Raw genomic sequence first — 16,670 nt, forward strand, 5'->3', positions numbered from 1 at the left:
CCACCTTTTAAACTGTGGTGAACCCCGGTTACGACACTGATTGTTGATGTTGACATTTCGTAACTCGTGCTGTATTATGGTGGCCAGTGTGGGTCAATCTAAAAGGCGTAGTGACTGTAACGAAGCCCTGAGTTTGGTCTGCCAGGCAACAACGCTGAAGAACGTTTCACATCTAATTTTTGTAAATATTTGATTTATTTTCCATTAATTAATTAAAAAGAATTACAAAGAGGAAAATGTATTTAATATATCTTATGTGTTTTTAACTTTAAAGAAATAAAAGTGCCTGCAAGACATAAAAGAAAGCGAATTATCGTACAGTCTACGGTGGCCGCTGTGGGCCAGCATATCGCGAACATGTAAACCAGTTTTGTTGCAGGGTTGCACGTTTGTCTTTGTTGCGTTTTCATTAACTGTAGATTAAGAAAAAAGTAGATAAAGTTATTTAGTTTTTTTCCGCCGTTGTTTATGTCGCGTAAAGTAGCACATTAGCAATTTAGCAACAGCGGCTAGCTCGAAGTATTGAATGAATGAATGAAACTAAATATTAGCATCAGTTCAGATGTTGCCTCCACAAAACTAACGCAGTCTGTCTGTTCCCGGCGGCTACAGACGGTTTTAGTTGTTATAACGCCCAAAAAGTCATTTATTCGCTTTTTGTCAAAGTTTACGTGTGTGTTTTTACCAAGTTGGCAGAGCTAGCTCTGGGCTAGCAGGCTAACGGTTCATCTCCGGTGAAAATGCAACAAGAGGCTCAAGATGTTGGTAAGAAACTGTTTTCATCTAGTTAATGGATTTTTATATATATAAAAAACCCCTCCAGAGTCGCTGTGGGACTATCTGGATTTATCGAGTCTGGGTTTGGTGGTTTTATGACTTTTGACTGTTCTTATGTGGATTAGCTTCGTTAAAACAGCTTAAAAGAGAGTCCGTGACTTTGTGTTCATCAAGTCCACTTCATATTATACAAATCTAGTTTAATCTGGTTTTTATGTGTTTACATGATGTGGGAAAAGTAAATTAAATATATTTTAATCTTGTCTGTTAGAGCAGATACCATTCAGCTGCATCAGTCGGACTGATTGTTTACTGTGACACGTGAAGGCACCACCACTGTGCCATTACTGTGTTATTACAGTTGTTAAAGAGTTCATCACTGCAAATATAGGACTTTTTGACAAATTTAATGTTAGACGGTATACATTTAACAGACAAAAATATGCATATGCACCAATAGACATATAAGGAGACTCTGCCAAGAAATTACAACTAAACCATTTTGGAACTTAAAATTTACAAACATAAAGTGGAAATCAAGCAGCAGATAAAACTGTGCCATAAACAAAATAAAGGAAGTTTCATTTAAGATTATACATTTAATTAATTCACCCTGTACCCTGTACTGGTATTTGGTTTGGTTTTGGTTCTGTCTTTGTTATTTCTTTGGGTGTGTGTATAATATAATATAAAAGTATAAAGTAAGAACAAAAAAAAGAATTCATTATTTGAACTTGTGCTACTGTTTCAGAGCGGGCCAAGCTGTTGTGGGCTGGGGAGGACGTGGATCAGGTTTTTAACGAGATCTTCGACTACCTCAACCACCTGAGGAAAGTCCTGAAGAAGAACACGGCCACAGACAAAGGTCAGACTTTTACTTTGAAAAGCGCAACTCTTTTATTTCCTCTCAGCTGCTCACTAGTGTTTCCTCTCGTGTTGCGATCCTGTCGGCCAATCAGAGCTGGTCCAGGCGCTGAAGGTTCTGGAGACTCTGGAAGTGTCTGCCCCCGTCTCCGCTCAGGACGCCGCCGTGGTCCAGGTGGTCATCGGCTCAGGTAGGAACGGGCTTTTATTCTGAAACTCTGCTGCTGTGGCGGTGACGTCAGGAGGAACTGAAGGTGTGTTTTTCCTGCGCAGGTGAGGTGCTGCTGCCGGCCGACTTCTCCCCGACACCCTCCCTGTCCTCCCCCTGCGCCTCGCCCTCGAACGGCGTGTCCAGCTCGGCGGCGGTCCCCTCAGGCCGAGAGGAGACGCTGATCTACCGGCCTCACGCCTGCAGCAAGGTAACGCTCGGCTCCGCCCGCTCCACACGCCAGCTGAGATGTTTGAGTCACTCAGGTGTTGCTCCTCCCCCTCCAGGCCTGCGTCCCCGGTCTGACCAGCATGTCCCCGTCCACGCCGCCGTTCTGGGGTCAGAACCCGCTGAAGGCGCCGCTGCTCTGCGGCTTCAAGAGGCTGACGACCCAGCTGACGTCAGCAGAAGGAGGCGGGGCCGCGGACGGCGAAGGGGCGGAGCCTTCGGAGGAAGGAGGAGAGGAAGGCGGCGAGGGCTGGAGCGTTGTTTACAAGGCGCCGTGTGGACTGAACCTCCAAAACCACGACGACGTGATGAGTTTCCTGTTGGCGTCGGAGAGCTACGACGCCCTGCAGGTGATCAGCGGATTCTTCATGATGTCGTCACGCCAGGGTTTTATAGTTCACTAAACTAAAACTAAAACTAGCAGAGAAAAAGTAATTTAGTAACTGAAACAAAAATAAAAAAGATGTCTGTTTAACTTTAAAGCAGAAGTAAGCGATCCGGTTGTTTTGGCTAACTTCTTGTCAGCCGATGGAGTTAGCAGTCCCTGCCCTCGTCCCTACGACACCACATTCACGCGCATCCCTTGGCTGCACACACAGAGAGGACTGCCCCTTTATGCCGTTCTCTCTCCTCATTGGATAAAGGTTGTAGGATACAAGGAAAGTTTTCTCCTCGGCTTACAGCAGAGCAGAGTGACTGAGAGACCCGTGTTTCGGTCCAAACACTCTATGTAAGTGATTGCTGTCGGAAGATAGAACTATTTAAGACTTATATTAAAGCAGAAGTAAGTGATATATTTGTGTTAATATAAGTCTTAAATAGTTATATCTTCCGACAGCAATCACTTACATAGAGTGTTTGGACTGAAACACGGGTCTCTCAGTCACTCTGCTCTGCTCTGAGCCGAGGAGAAAACATTTATCGTATCCTACAGTTTTTATCCAATGAGGAGAGAGAACGGCATGCAGGGCTGTGTGTGCAGCCAAGGAACGCCGTGAATGTGGCGACGTAGGGACGAGGACTGTTATGGTGCGTTCAAGGAAACTCGTATTTTTCCGACCGTGAAGTGGTACCAGTTCGATCTGGTACGAGTTCACCGGTCGGAAGCTACGAGTGGCCGTTATAGTGACTTTCACCGGTAAAACAGGTCGGAAAAACACGAGTGGGTTGCCTGGAACGCTACAAAGTCGTAAGTTGTGACTTGAAGCTGTAATTTACGATTTCAAAAGCCTGCCTGGAACGCAGCATTAGCGAAAACGACCGGACCACTTACTTCTGCTTTAACACAAAAATATCACTTACTTCTGCTTTAAGACTTATATAGTATATTTTTTTTATGGAGTGTCTGCTCCGTATCTGTCCGTGGCGATTTCCCTCAATTCGCCTCGGTCATCAGAGAGCATGTATTTAAGACTTATATTAACACAAACATTCCGCTTACTTCTGCTTTAACTCTTCTCTCTGTGTATAAGTTTATTCTATTCTTGTAAATAACTGTTTATATTATTATTATATTAAATATTTATTTTTCTGTATTTCCATATTCTTCTACTTTTGTACCTTTATGTTACAGATGCTGCTGTAATAAACCGTCTTCTGTCTCTGTTTCTTCTCCAGGTCGACTTCTTCACCTTCCACCCCTCCGTTCGCCTCAACCCCCCCTCCGCCCCGGGCCCTCGCCGCCCGGAGCTGGACCTGAGCCGCGGCCTGGAGCCCACGCCGGTGGAGCTGTGCGGCGGCGAGGCCGGCGCCCGGCCCCCGGAGTTCCGCTACCGGAGAGACCGGTGGCCGCACGGCTGCTTCCTGAGCCGCGGCCCCACGCTGTTCACCGCCTGCTGCGACTGCACCGACGGCTGCAGCGACCCGCAACGCTGCAGCTGCATCGGCATGACCAGAGGGGGGCGCTCATACACACACCTGCGGCTGACGCAGCCGGTGGCCTCGGGGTACGACACTGTTACTGTTTTAGTTTGAATATTGTGTGTTTGTGTGTGTTGATTTTATTTCACTCTGTAGTTTTTACTTGACCTGAGAAGCTTTTATTTTGAAACTTCATTGCAGGTGTTAAAATATAAGACACATTAATATTTAAACTTTTACATTTTGATAAAAACACAAGATTTAAATATAAAGATGTAATAATAACTTCTGTGTGTTCAGGCTGTATGAGTGCGGTCCGTGGTGCGGCTGCGATCGGGCTCGCTGTCAGAACCGTCTGGTCCAGAGAGGGATCAGAGTCCGGCTCCAGGTCTTCCAGACCGAAGACCGCGGCTGGGGGGTCCGTTGCCGCGACGACCTAGAACGTGGCACGTTTGTGTGCATCTACGCAGGTGAGTTGACTCAACGACAGAACCAGAACCAGAACCTTCTGTTGGTTCACATGTTGTTGTAAAGGGCTGTTTAAATAAAGAACATTAACATCCTGGTGGCGTGGGGGCGTGGCCTGTGCAGGCGTGGTGCTGCAGCGGCTCCAGAGTCCGTCCGACCTGCCGCCGCCGAAGCTGACGAGGGCCGAGCTGCCGTCGGACGACGAGGTGGAGGTGGTCACCGAGTGGCTCGCCCCCTCCGTCCTGGAGGAGCGCAGCAAACTGCTGGAGTCTCCTCCCACTTTGTCCCCGCCCACCTCGCCGCCGCTGCACGTCCCCGTCATCCAGAGACCCAACGACAGCGGCGGTGCAACGCCGACGCCGACGCCGACAACGCCGAGCGTCCAGGTCAGAGACAAGGTTCAGATCCGACACGTCATCAGTGTTTACTAAACATTAACGAGTTCATTAACGAGTCTCTGCTCCGTGGTGCGTTCAGGTGCAGACGGTGCTGGTGGGAGCTGCACAGCCGGCGTCGCCTTCAGGAGCAGGTGGGTTAAAACGTTAAATTCAGATTCAGAGGGAAACGTTTACAAACTCCTGAAGTTACGTTTTAAACAACGTCATGTTTGTCCTGTCAGGTGATGAAAAGGTGGCGGTGGCGACAGCAGCGAGGAGCCACGGCGTCAACGGCAACAAGACGGAGGTGAAAGAAGAAGAGAGGCGGAGCTTGAAGAGAGCGGCTCCGGCGGTGGGGGATGTTTATCTCCTGGACGCCAGCAAAGAGGGAAACGTGAGCCGCTTCATCAACGTGAGTCTAGTTAACGACGAAACCTCAAAGAGTAAACTCTGATTGGTTCGGTTGTGATGATGTAACGCGGTGCTCTGATTGGTCGATCCACAGCACAGCTGCCGACCCAACCTGTTCACCCAGAACGTCTTCACCGACTCCCACGACCCGGCCTTCCCCGTCATCGCCTTCTTCACCAGCAGGTGAGGAAGAGGAGGAGGAGGAGGAGGAGGAGAGGAGCGCCAGGTGTGTGTGTTCCTGTGTTACTGTGTGTTGACAGACGGTGTGTGTGTGTGTGTGTTTCAGGGTGGTGAAGGCCGGCACCGAGCTGACCTGGGATTACTCCGCCAACGCACAAACGGCCTCGCCGCAGAAACAGGAAGTGCCCTGCCTGTGCGGTAGCGACGGTTGCCGGGGTGGGTTCATCCTCAGTGAAAACCTGTGTGACGTGTGTGTCGAGGCGCCGTGACATCATCATCATCATCATCATCATCATCATCACCATCACCATCATCAGAGCAGGTTCAGACACGGCAGCTGACATCCACATCCACTAAACTTCATCTTTTCTCCTCTTGTTGTGAAATAAAACGGTTTGAGAGGTTTTTATAAATAAAAAAATGAAAATTGAAGAAATTAATGTTTGAAATTATCTCATATTGTGTGTTTGTTGATTTTATTTTATTTTTTTCTTGGCCTGAAATGTGACTTCATTGAAGCTTTTATTTTGAAACTTTATTGCAGGTGTTAAAATACAAGACAAAAATTAAAATAAAAACACATTTTAATAACTGGTACTATCGTAGGATGGAGTATTAGGGCCACACTGAGACATTTTTCACAGACTTACAGAATAAAGTTGTTATATTACCAGAAAGAAGTCAGAATTTTATGAAAATAAAGTCATTATTACAAGAATAAAGTCATAATATTTTAACCTATTGTTTTAGAGGAGGAAAGTTTGTTAAAATGAGGCTGTGGAGCATTTTGTGAAATTGTACTTCACGTAAATTTACAACTTTTTTTCATAAAATTGCTACTTAATTATCGTAAAATTATGACTTTATTCTCGAAGTCTGTGAAAAAATGTTTTTCTCAATGTGACTCCATCGAACTAACGAAACTGAAATACGACGGTGGCCGAGAAGGACCTGCGTTTATTTTGAAATTCAAACCGGAAGTGGTGTGTTTTACTTTGAAGCTGCAGACCGGATCTCCTCCTTGTGTTGTTTATATTTCGCCGTCCTCCGCCTCCGTGACACACCGACTGTCCTCCGAACCCTGACACCGAAAATGCGCGCTGTTGTCCGGGCTGCGGCCGCGCTCCTGCTCGGCCTCCTCTGGGCCTCCTCCTCCTCCTCTTCCTCCTTCTGCCCGTTCCGCATCCCGCCGCACCAGGAGGTGGCCCGGGTGGCGCGGTTCATCGCCCACCAGGTGGACTGGGCCTCCATGGCCACCATCAGTACGCACCAGCCGGTGGTGGGGCAGCCGTTCTCCAACGTGTTCTCGGTGAGCGACGGAGCTCCGGGCTTCAGCTCCGGGGTTCCCTACATGTACCTGACCCGCATGGAGATCTCCGTCCAGGACCTGGAGGTAGGACCGGTTCTGCTGCTTCACTTAGACAAGTTCAAGCATGAACTCATAAACAGACGACTCAATGTTTTAATGACTCTGCACTGCAGCATAAACAACATGCACAACTTGTAGTTTTAACGTATAGATCATTTATTACGACTCTCACGTGTTTCTATCTATTTATAACTGCAGAATAAATAAATATATAAACTGTAAAGTTGCACATTAAGTCACAGGATCTGGACTGGTTCTGCTTCCTCTTCATTTGTTTATTTATTAAGATCCCCATTAGCCATATAATATATATTAGTTATATGGTTCTTCTTCCTGGGGTCCAGCACATAAAATTAAAGATATAGTAAAAACACCATGAAGAAAAACTAAAACCACACTCCAGTTTTAATGACTCTGCACTCTGACTCTTTATTTTAACAGTTGCATTATATGATTTGAATGCATAACTTGTAGTTTTAACTTATTTATCCTTTATTATATGACTCTCATATTTTCATCTGTTATGAAAACGTGTGTTTTAGGGTTTATGCAACAGCAGATTCCTATCATGACGCAGCACATTTATTACAGTTACACACAGTGACTCAGCAGTTTCTCAGTCACAGTCATGTGCTGCTGTCTGAGCGTCACATGAAGTTTATTAACTGTCACAGAAAAGACAGGAGCAGGGTTTTTAAACGACTTATGTCAGACTTTTACTGAGTGTCAAGGGTCAAAGGAATGTGCAGCTTCAGACTTTTATTGTGAAAGGTGCTGCAATAACAGTATCAACAACATGCACTCCTGTCGATGCTGAATTACTTCTTTCAATATGGAAAATATAACAGTCCAAAACTCCATCATACCAACACAACACAAGTATTAAATATCTTGTTGTTGCCACTTTGATTTGTTTCTCCTCTTTATTTTATTTTATTTTATAACCATTGTGCATTGGAGTGTCTTATATACGTTCTTTGATTCAGGATGATTCATTTAGTTTAGTTCAGTTTAGTTGCACATTTTACATCCTATATAAGAATAAAGAAATGAAAACATTGTGAGAGGAGGAAGCCAAAAAAGGGTTGTGAAAATACCTCCTATGTAAAAACAACAGCCGTGGTCTTCAACGTAAAAAAGAAAAAGAAAAAGATGATACAGAAATTCAAAACATTAAAGATAGGAGTAAAAAAAATAAACAATTTACATAGAAAATGAAAGATAAAGATTGACAGGTCCAGAAGTGCTACACATATTTACTAAAAAATGTTTATTATATTATATATTATTTATATACAGTATATTGTATATTTTTTCAGTTGTTTTTTGAACAAAGCCAGTGTAGATACTGATTTTAGTGACGTAGGTAGATTGTAAAGATTTAATGTAAGTTTTTATTGTCTTGTCTTATTCATGTCGTGACTGTAAATGTGTGTTTTAAATGTAGTGTTTTTGATATGCATAGTGTTTTGAGTGTGCAGTTGCTATTTAGTTGTTTTCTAAATGTACTGGACCCCAGTCAGACCAGGTGTGACCGTAGCTCCGCCCCCTCTCTGCAGGTGAACGCGGCGGCGTCTCTGTCCATGTCTCTGGCTCAGACCGACTACTGCCGCCAGCAGGGCTTCGACCCCCAGAGTCCTCTCTGTGCTCACATCATCCTGTCAGGCTCCGTGCTCCAGGTAACACACACACACACACACACACACACACACCTGCCTCCAGCTGTGTGTCCAGGTCTCACATGACCCCTCCCAGTAGTGTAGTCTAATTTTTTGTAGTGGGTAAACTGCTTTTTAGGTGGTAAACTGTTCATACTTGTATCACATAGACTGGTGGTTCTCAAACTTTTTTACATCAAGGACCTAAAATTGACACAAATTAGACCACGGACCCCCATTGGACAAAATTTTGAAGCAAACACCAGAAATACACAAACATTGTAGATTATAGAGAAATTTGTGGGGACAAAGTGGTACAATTTCTCCAAAAAAGTTTAAACATTTCTAGAAAAAAGTGGTAAAAATTCTCACAAAAAATAAACAAAAAAGAAACTACAGTAATAGTATATAGTAAACAGTTTTGTTTTTTTTTTAATTGAGAAGAAACTGGTAAAATTACTCAAGAATTCTAGAAAAAGTGGTAACATTTTTCAAACAATATACAAAAAGGGCTAAAATGTCTTAAAAAAAATAGTAAAAAGTAGAACAGAAAAATTGAGAAGAAACTGGTAAAATTATTCAAAAATATTATAGGAAAAGTGGTAAAATTTCTAGAAGAAGTTGTGGACCCCTTGAACCTTTTCAACCCTCCCACTTTGAGAACCATTGACATTTACTTTAGTTAGATGGTTTTGTTGTACTGGCTATACTGAAGTATTTATGTATTTTTCAGTGGGAATACTGAGTATACCTGAGTATCAGTGTAGACTACACCACTGACCCCCCCCTCTCTGACCCCCTCTCCCCCCTCTCTGACCCCCCCTCTCCCCCCTCTCCCTCCTGTCGTTTCCAGGTCAACGGGACGGAGGAGGCGTTCGCCAAGAAGGCTCTGTTCACCAGACACCCTGAGATGATCGACTGGCCGACCGACCACAACTGGTTCTTCGCCAAGTTCAACGTCACACAGGTATGACATCATCACCACCATCATCATCACTGTCAGCCAATCAGATGGCAGGAAGCCTCGTTAACCCTCCCTCCCTCCCTCCTGTGTTCCAGGTGTGGGTGCTGGATTACTTCGGGGGGGTGAAGACCGTCTCACCTGAGGAGTATTTCCAGGCGACGCCGTACAGGAAGTAGCTCTGACTGATGGTCTCTGTAGTCCTAACCACTCCAGTTGTAGTTCTTTATAAAATAAGAGTCTTTATTGATTCTCTTTGATTTCACTTCACTCACTCAGATCAAACTCCACTATTATTTTATGTTAAATTTAATCAAATCATCTGGTTTGTTTTTCTAAAAGAATATATAATTAAAATAATAAAAAAATAAAATGTTTTTGCAGTTTGCCAACTAACGACATTTAGAGGTGAATGTCTAAAGCCATAAACACAAAAGATCCAGATCAACAGTGTTTTGAGTGTATTGATGAGCTCTGATCAGAGTTAGAGAGGATAAGTGTGTGATTTTTTTGTATATTTGTGTGTTCACATTGTGTCGGAGTTGAGTCGACACAGCTGCGGTGTGTGAGTTTGACCAGTGGGCGGCGCCACAGAGCAGAGAGTCACAGTCAGTTACATTTAATTAAATTAAATTAAACCAAATAAAAACTCATCAGCAGCTTTTTGCACATGAACTGAAACAGGAAACACTTCTTTAGTTTAGTTTTTTCATGATGATGTCTGTGACAACAAACTGCACTTTATGACGTCATTAATTAGAAAACGTTATTGTCTCAACACAACACACACACTTTTCTATAGTGAATGTATTGATTATGGATCAGGCCACTGATCGATCAAGTATTGATTACACAGTTACAGTGCCTATCAGGGAGGTGGGCGGGGCTTAGCCCGATACCTACCTGTCAACCAATCAGTCGGTGTGAGGCCTTTAAACGCCTCGTTAGGCTCAGATAAAGATAAAGATTTTCTGCTCCTTCACGCTGAAGGGAAACGTTTGCTGTGAAATTCTATTTTTGTATTTTATTGACAGATGATTTGTATAAATAAATAAAATTTTGCATTCAAAAACAGCTGCTGTCGTTTATTCTGTGTTGTGTTTTTTCTTTATTCAGATGCAGAGAGTCATGATCACACACGTGTCAATATATACAGCTCTGGAAAAAATTAAGAGACCACTCCCAAAATGATCAGTTTCTCTGGTTTTACTATTTATAGCTATGTGTTTGAGTAAAATTAAATTATTTATTTTTTGTTTTATTCTATCAACTACCGACAACATTTCTCCCAAAACTGAAAAAAAAAAAATGTCATTTAGAGCTTTTATTGCCTGAAAATGACTAAACTAGTCAAAATAACAAAAGATATCAAGTCTTTTCAGACCTTGAATAAAAATAATGCAAAGAAAACATGTTGATATTTATTCCTAAACAACACAACAAGAATATTTTAACTCAGGAAAAAAAAAAAGAATGACTGTCGTACATGTAGAGATGCTTTTAAGAAACATTTGTGAAAGTGTTCACAAATGTTTCTTAAAAGTATCTCTACATGTACAGTCATTCTTTTCTTTTCTTTTCTTTTTTAAACACCAACACAACTCATTCTACTTAATGAGACACTGATGAGGTCGTCACCTGAACCACATCTGGTTTTAGAGGAAGATTATAAATAAAAACCACTGCTGGGATTAAACATTGACATTATCCCACAAAAACTCATTTATAAACTCTTCCTGAGTTAAAATATTCTTGCTGTGTTGTTTAGGAATAAATATCAACATGTTTTCTTTGCATTAATATTATTCAAGGTCTGAAAAGACTTGATATTTTTTGTTATTTAGACTAGTTTAGTCATTAGCCAATAAAAGCTCTAAATGACAATATTTTTATTTCAATTTTGGGAGAAATGTTGTCGGTAAAATGAATTTAATTTTACTCAAACACATAGCTATAAATAGTAAAACCAGAGAAACTGATCATTTTGGGAGTGGTCTCTTATTTTTTTCCAGAGCTGTGTGTGTCAATATATTTATATTTCTGTGAGAGTTTGTCGTTAAAGTCGAGTTGATTTTGAAACGTTGAGTTCAGATTTAGATTTTCAAGATTTGACTAAACATCAAAAACACAAGTGAACAAAGATGAGATGCACATTTTATGTTTTTTCCACCTGTTCACAGAGTTTTTGTGTGTGTGTGTGTGTGTGTGTGTGTGTGTGTGTGTGTGTGTGTGTTCACAGAGTGTGTGGGAGAGAGAGAGAGAGAGAGAGAGAGAGGCACAGCAGCTCCTCACCACTTCCTGTTCCACTTTCAGGCAGCAGAGGAAGAAGACGACGTTGGGTTCAGTCGTCTCTGAGCGCCGGCGTCGAGCAGAAGAAGCAGAAGAAGCAGAAACGAGTGTGTGATGGAGCTGCGGACGTGGACTTCAGGTCTGGTCGTCCTCGTGTCGGTCTTCACCCCGACAGGTAAGAGCCGCCACTCTGACCCACATCCACACCTGCACACCTGAGCTCTGAACCTTTAAAGACTTTATACAGGTTTGTTCAGACTTTAAAAACACTTTTTATTCGTGTTTTAATTGTTTTCTTTAGTTTGAAGATGTTTAAAATGGGGTTTAAGAGTTTAAATTCAACTTTTAAATTAGTTTCTAAGTTATTTTTATCTACTTAGACTTTTCGGTTGCAGTCAGACGAGAAACAAAAGCATCAGTTCCCCAGTGGCGTCTGGACACAGTCGTTAAAACTTTGTGTCTTACTTTGAAAATAGAGGAAGATCCTCATAGTGAAACTGGATCCAGTTCGTTTAAAGTTTAATTCCATGAGTTTTTGGACCTTAAAAGGTATTCAAACAGAAAAAGAAGCTTCCTCTGGTACAGATGCAGTCGTGTGGTTTTCGTGGACGCCGACTCTGTGTGTGTTTGTGTCGAACTGTGTGAGAACTGTGTGAGAACATTCAAAAAGTGTCAACGGCAGAAAACGACAAAGCAGTGAAGAAGAAGACGGCGGCCATCTTGGATGATCTGGTTGTTGTGTTTGTCGGTTCAGACCCTCGGTGTGTGTTGTGTGTGTTGTGTGTGTTGTGTTTGGGTTTCTACTTCCTGTCTGAGGCTGAGTGTCCAGGACCAAGGTCACCGTCACCGCGACAACCAGCAGCCTCCAACCAGTCGCCTGTCTGTTACATCATCAGCTGGTTAAACGATGCACAGTTTAAATAACTAAAGTTCAGAGGAACCGGTCGTTACAAACCAGTTCAGACCAGAATATGAGTTCAAATTTAAATATTAAAAAGCTGTTTAGGTCAATGAAAACCAGTTTGAACAATTAAAACCAGTTCAGACCAAGATAAAAGTTTAAATCGTTAAAAAGTTAAGACCGGTGCAGACCATTAACAGACCAGATTAAATCATTAAAACCAGTTTAAATTATAATTTAAGTTAGTTAAGTTTATATCAGTTCACATTGGCCACTTTAAACCAGTTAATAATCAGTTTAAACCAGTTAAGACCAGTTTAGACCGGTTAAAACCAGGTTAGAACAGTTTAAACCAGTTAAAACCAGTTTATGACTAGTTTATACCGATTTAAACCAGTTAAGACCAGTTTATAACCAGTTTGTAACTAGTTTAAACCAGTTTAGTCCATAACAGCGAGCGTATAAACAGATGAGTGCAGCCTCAGCCTCAGTCTGATCGTATCACTTTGACAGTTTGATAACTTCGTCGTCATGACAACGACTCGATCGCCTCCATTTTAGGATTTCTAAACTGAACATGAATTGAAATAAAACGCCAGGCCGCCCATAGAGATTTAGATCTAAGTGTGAAATCAGAGTGTGACATCATAGTTCCTCTTTTTATATGAACTTGTTTGTTACAGAGACGTTCAGCGTGTTCATGTTCCTTTCCTTTAGAGCCGATCGGTGATCAATAAGTGAAGACGAGCTTCCTTAACGACGTTGTGATCTGTTTCAGGCTCGTTGGAGGTTTAATTATAAAAGTTCTGTCATAAAAAAACAAGATTTTATTAAATAACAGAAGGAAATGTGAATTAAAATGATTCAAACGGACACGTCAGGATTCAGAACAGCAACACCTGCTGTTTGATTTATTAAAAACTGATCAATAATAATAAAACTGAACAAAAAGTTCAACAAAACATGCATTATCAGGATGCAAATGTATATTTTACAGGTTCAACCCATGAAAACCATGAACTCATAATAAACAGTGTGATGATGTTAACGAGTGCGTGGACGGATGAAGCTTCATCAGAAACGTAATTACCCTCATTAGAATATTAGACATTAAAATAAGATTAATAACAGAAAAGACAAAAGGTTTAAAATGAGAGGTTTCGTTCAGGAGCGACTCGTCGTTAGTTATTAAAGCGAGCATGAGTCACCTCCTCCTCCTCCTCCTCCTCCTCCTCCTCCTCTCTCATTAGAATATTAGATCAATTATTAATAAGGAGACGTAAAAAAGTTTTACAGTAAAAACAACAAGTTAAAGTTCATGATTGAAGTCAGAGTTTTATTTGAAATGATTTCAGTTTTATTGTTTCCTGTTGATCATCACTTCTTCTTCCTTCTTGAACACTTTAAAAAAACAAAAACTAAAAAACTAAACGCTGTGTTTTTGTGTTAAACGTTGCGTTCAGGAGCAGAAAACTTTATACCGGTGATTAAAACACATTCAAACGTGCAGGTGTGAGCGGTTCTGCAGCGTCACGCCGGTTCTCCGTCGCGTGATGAGGAGAAGTGTATTGACCACATAATGACCCCCCCACCAGCGCCCCACACCACCAGCGCCCAACACCCATCATCAGGAAGCAGCTCTGTGGTCGTTGCCGTGGTGACAGCGATGTCCCCCTCTCCCTCCCTCCTTCCGTCTCTTTGCTGAGAAAAAGAGCGATGATCAGATTATCAGCAATTCTGTGTCTGAGGCCCGGCGGCCATGTTGGAAGAAGAAGAGGAAGAAGAAGGAAGAAGAAAAAGATAAAGAAAAAGCAAAAGAAAAACAAGAAAAGGAAAAAGAAAAAGAAAGAGGAAAGAGAAAAGAAAAGAAAAGAGAGAGAGGAGAGGAGAGGAAGAGAGGAGGTGGTGAGGCGTCCTGGATTCAGTCTCAGGTGTTCAGGACAAACTGGAACAGACAGGTGCTGGTGTGTTGTTGTTGTGTTTGTGTGTTGTTGTGTTGTTGTGTTGTTGATGTCGTCGTTTGGAGCTGAACGTGTTTTTTCCCCAAAAATATTTTTTTTAAATAGCTCCATCTCTTCAGAAAGTCAGACACGCTGAGGCCACGCCCCTTTCCTCCCTCCTCCCAAGGCATTCTGGGAAAGATGAGGTCATGAAGCGAGGTCGTCTCAACTGTGTTGTGTTTGTTGGAGTTGGACTTTTTAAAAAAAGACTCAGTGAGTGAATCTTGGTCGTTTTATTAGAGACCACCGGCGCTTTTATTCTGGCGGTTTCGTTCAGGAAGTGGATCTTGAGTGTGAGTGTGAAGCAGGAAGTCGATCGACAGGTGTCGACCGCCAAAATAAGCAGTTTAATAAAACTCACAGTTCCGCTCGACCCTTTTAACCTGTGCTGACTACACACACACACACACACACACACACACACACACACACACCTAAAACGAACACACCTAAAACACACACACACATAAAACACACACACAGTGGAAAACTAACTGCATGTGCAACAAATATTTATCTGAGCTTGAAGTTTTTGACTGAACCTTCTGAAACTGTATTTGAAGTACAGACACACACAAACACACACACACACACACACACACACACACACACACACATGAAACAGTGACGTCATTCTCATGTTTCCATCTGCTCTTCTTGGAGGTGACGGTTGTTTTCTTGTTTTCTTGTAGTTTCGTGCAGTTTGTTGCCGTCGTCACGGATCAATACTGATTATCTCAGTTGGATCAATCAGTCTATTGATCGATCAGTCTGTTGATCGATCAGTTTATTGATTGATCGGTCCAGAACACGTTCAGTCTCACTGGTTTTCTTTTCTTTAGTTGTTCTCAGTGGATGGTGGCGATGCGTTCAGGGACGCTGGGACATGTTGTGATGGAAACGTTCCTTTATGATGAGTCAGGATGATGATGATGATGATGAGGATGAAGATGTGATGAAGCTTTAAGCTGCCGTGGAAACTAACGAGCTCGTTCACTGAGTCACGACCACAGACTTAACGAGCTGTGATGTCATCGGCTCATTAACATATCAGGGAAATAAAGTGTGTTTCTGGGAAACTCTCCGTCAGACTCTAATGTGACCATAAACACTGGAAACTGCTGCTTTTATTCTGAAGGAACATTCAAATGAAACTTTATTGTCATTGTCTGAATTATAATTACAGTTTCAGACCACGTCTTTAGATTCGTTTTTGTCTGACGACTCATTAAAAAACAAAATGCAGTTGGATTATTGATCTGATTAATTATGAAGAAATTAAATATTATATTATAAATGTATATTATAATTACAACACCACAGTTTTATGTATTTTAAAAGAAGTTGTATTCAGTTTATAAATTACAAATCATTGATCTGCCTGTGAAACCGATGGATCGACTCGACTCCTTTTACTTCTTCTTATTTCATTTATTTTTGACGTCACATTGTATTATATAATTAATCTTATATAGTATATATTATTTTATATTATTATAATATTGTTTCAGTCGTGGTTCGGAAAATAAACCAATGACTAGGTTTCCCGTTCGTCGTCACTGCAACTTCAATAATGATGCAATCACATGTTTAATGTTGCAGGTCGTTGTATTGATTTTACATATTTGTGCACAGTTTAATCTATAAAAATCATATTTTTCATATATATAATGTTTTATCACATGTAAATCCTGTGCATGTCTGATGTTAATCTGAAACTGCAGACGACGGTGAACGCTCACATGAGCAGAAACAGGACGGTTGTTTGTGGCATCGCCCCCCGATGCTCCTGTATAGTCTGGCCTCATCTCTCATTGCAATATATCATTATCACTGCAATATAAATGATTCATTCTAATAATTATTCTCATGATAGTCATTATTATGATATATTGGCTTACAGTAATTTATGTTTGGATGTATAGAATAGAATAGAATAAGCTTTATTGTCATTGTAAACAGTGTAACAGTGAAATTGGTTGAGGATCCCCTCACCATAGTGTAATAGTATGACAGTATATATCAGTATAAAAACAATAGTATATAAAAAATAGTAAAATACAGCATACTAAAACTATAAGCTATCCCACCCACACATCATTCATTCATGGCATCTTGT

The 16,670-nt window shown here is 41.7% G+C and overlaps 3 protein-coding genes and 1 non-coding gene across 4 annotated transcripts in view; 3 read left to right on the forward strand and 1 right to left on the reverse strand.

Moving 5' to 3' along the window:
- Positions 1-359: 359 nt before the first annotated feature.
- setdb2 (SET domain bifurcated histone lysine methyltransferase 2) lies at positions 360-5,668 on the forward strand. Its single transcript, XM_085793993.1, has 12 exons — positions 360-765; positions 1,529-1,642; positions 1,737-1,832; positions 1,915-2,060; positions 2,137-2,427; positions 3,695-4,023; positions 4,238-4,407; positions 4,529-4,803; positions 4,883-4,934; positions 5,025-5,194; positions 5,288-5,376; positions 5,480-5,668. The coding sequence occupies exons 1-12, from the start codon at positions 741-743 to the stop codon at positions 5,640-5,642; spliced, it is 1,920 nt and encodes a 639-aa protein (XP_085650119.1). The 5' UTR covers positions 360-740; the 3' UTR covers positions 5,643-5,668.
- On the reverse strand, positions 3,417-3,558 carry LOC146990480 (small Cajal body-specific RNA 8). Its single transcript, XR_015038028.1, has one exon.
- A 736-nt stretch (positions 5,669-6,404) lies between the features above and the next one.
- creg1 (cellular repressor of E1A-stimulated genes 1) lies at positions 6,405-9,690 on the forward strand. The gene is made up of 4 exons (XM_085794014.1): positions 6,405-6,766; positions 8,302-8,421; positions 9,254-9,367; positions 9,460-9,690. The coding sequence occupies exons 1-4, from the start codon at positions 6,467-6,469 to the stop codon at positions 9,538-9,540; spliced, it is 615 nt and encodes a 204-aa protein (XP_085650140.1). The 5' UTR covers positions 6,405-6,466; the 3' UTR covers positions 9,541-9,690.
- Positions 9,691-11,677: 1,987 nt separating this feature from the next.
- The window catches only part of cd247 (CD247 molecule), a 9,699-nt gene continuing 4,706 nt past the window's right edge, over positions 11,678-16,670 (forward strand). The window contains exon 1 of the mRNA XM_085794734.1: positions 11,678-11,825. Within this exon, the coding sequence (XP_085650860.1) occupies positions 11,765-11,825 (61 nt within the window). The 5' untranslated portion in view covers positions 11,678-11,764. The remainder of the gene's footprint in view (positions 11,826-16,670) is intronic.

Source organism: Trachurus japonicus, chromosome 2, assembly GCF_045865225.1.
Source record: "Trachurus japonicus isolate A0001 chromosome 2, Traja_1.0".
Taxonomy (NCBI): domain Eukaryota; kingdom Metazoa; phylum Chordata; class Actinopteri; order Carangiformes; family Carangidae; genus Trachurus; species Trachurus japonicus.

Bases quoted from the DNA above. Each gene is read 5' to 3' on its own strand.
- setdb2 (XM_085793993.1), top strand. From the start codon at position 741: ATGCAACAAGAGGCTCAAGATGTTG. The intron at 2,061-2,136 runs GTAACGCTCGGC...CTCCCCCTCCAG, and splicing joins GGCCTCACGCCTGCAGCAAG to GCCTGCGTCCCCGGTCTGAC. The intron at 2,428-3,694 runs GTGATCAGCGGA...TTTCTTCTCCAG, and splicing joins AGAGCTACGACGCCCTGCAG to GTCGACTTCTTCACCTTCCA.
- creg1 (XM_085794014.1), top strand. From the start codon at position 6,467: ATGCGCGCTGTTGTCCGGGCTGCGGCCGCGCTCCTGCTCGGCCTCCTC. The intron at 6,767-8,301 runs GTAGGACCGGTT...CCCTCTCTGCAG, and splicing joins TCTCCGTCCAGGACCTGGAG to GTGAACGCGGCGGCGTCTCT. The intron at 8,422-9,253 runs GTAACACACACA...TGTCGTTTCCAG, and splicing joins TGTCAGGCTCCGTGCTCCAG to GTCAACGGGACGGAGGAGGC.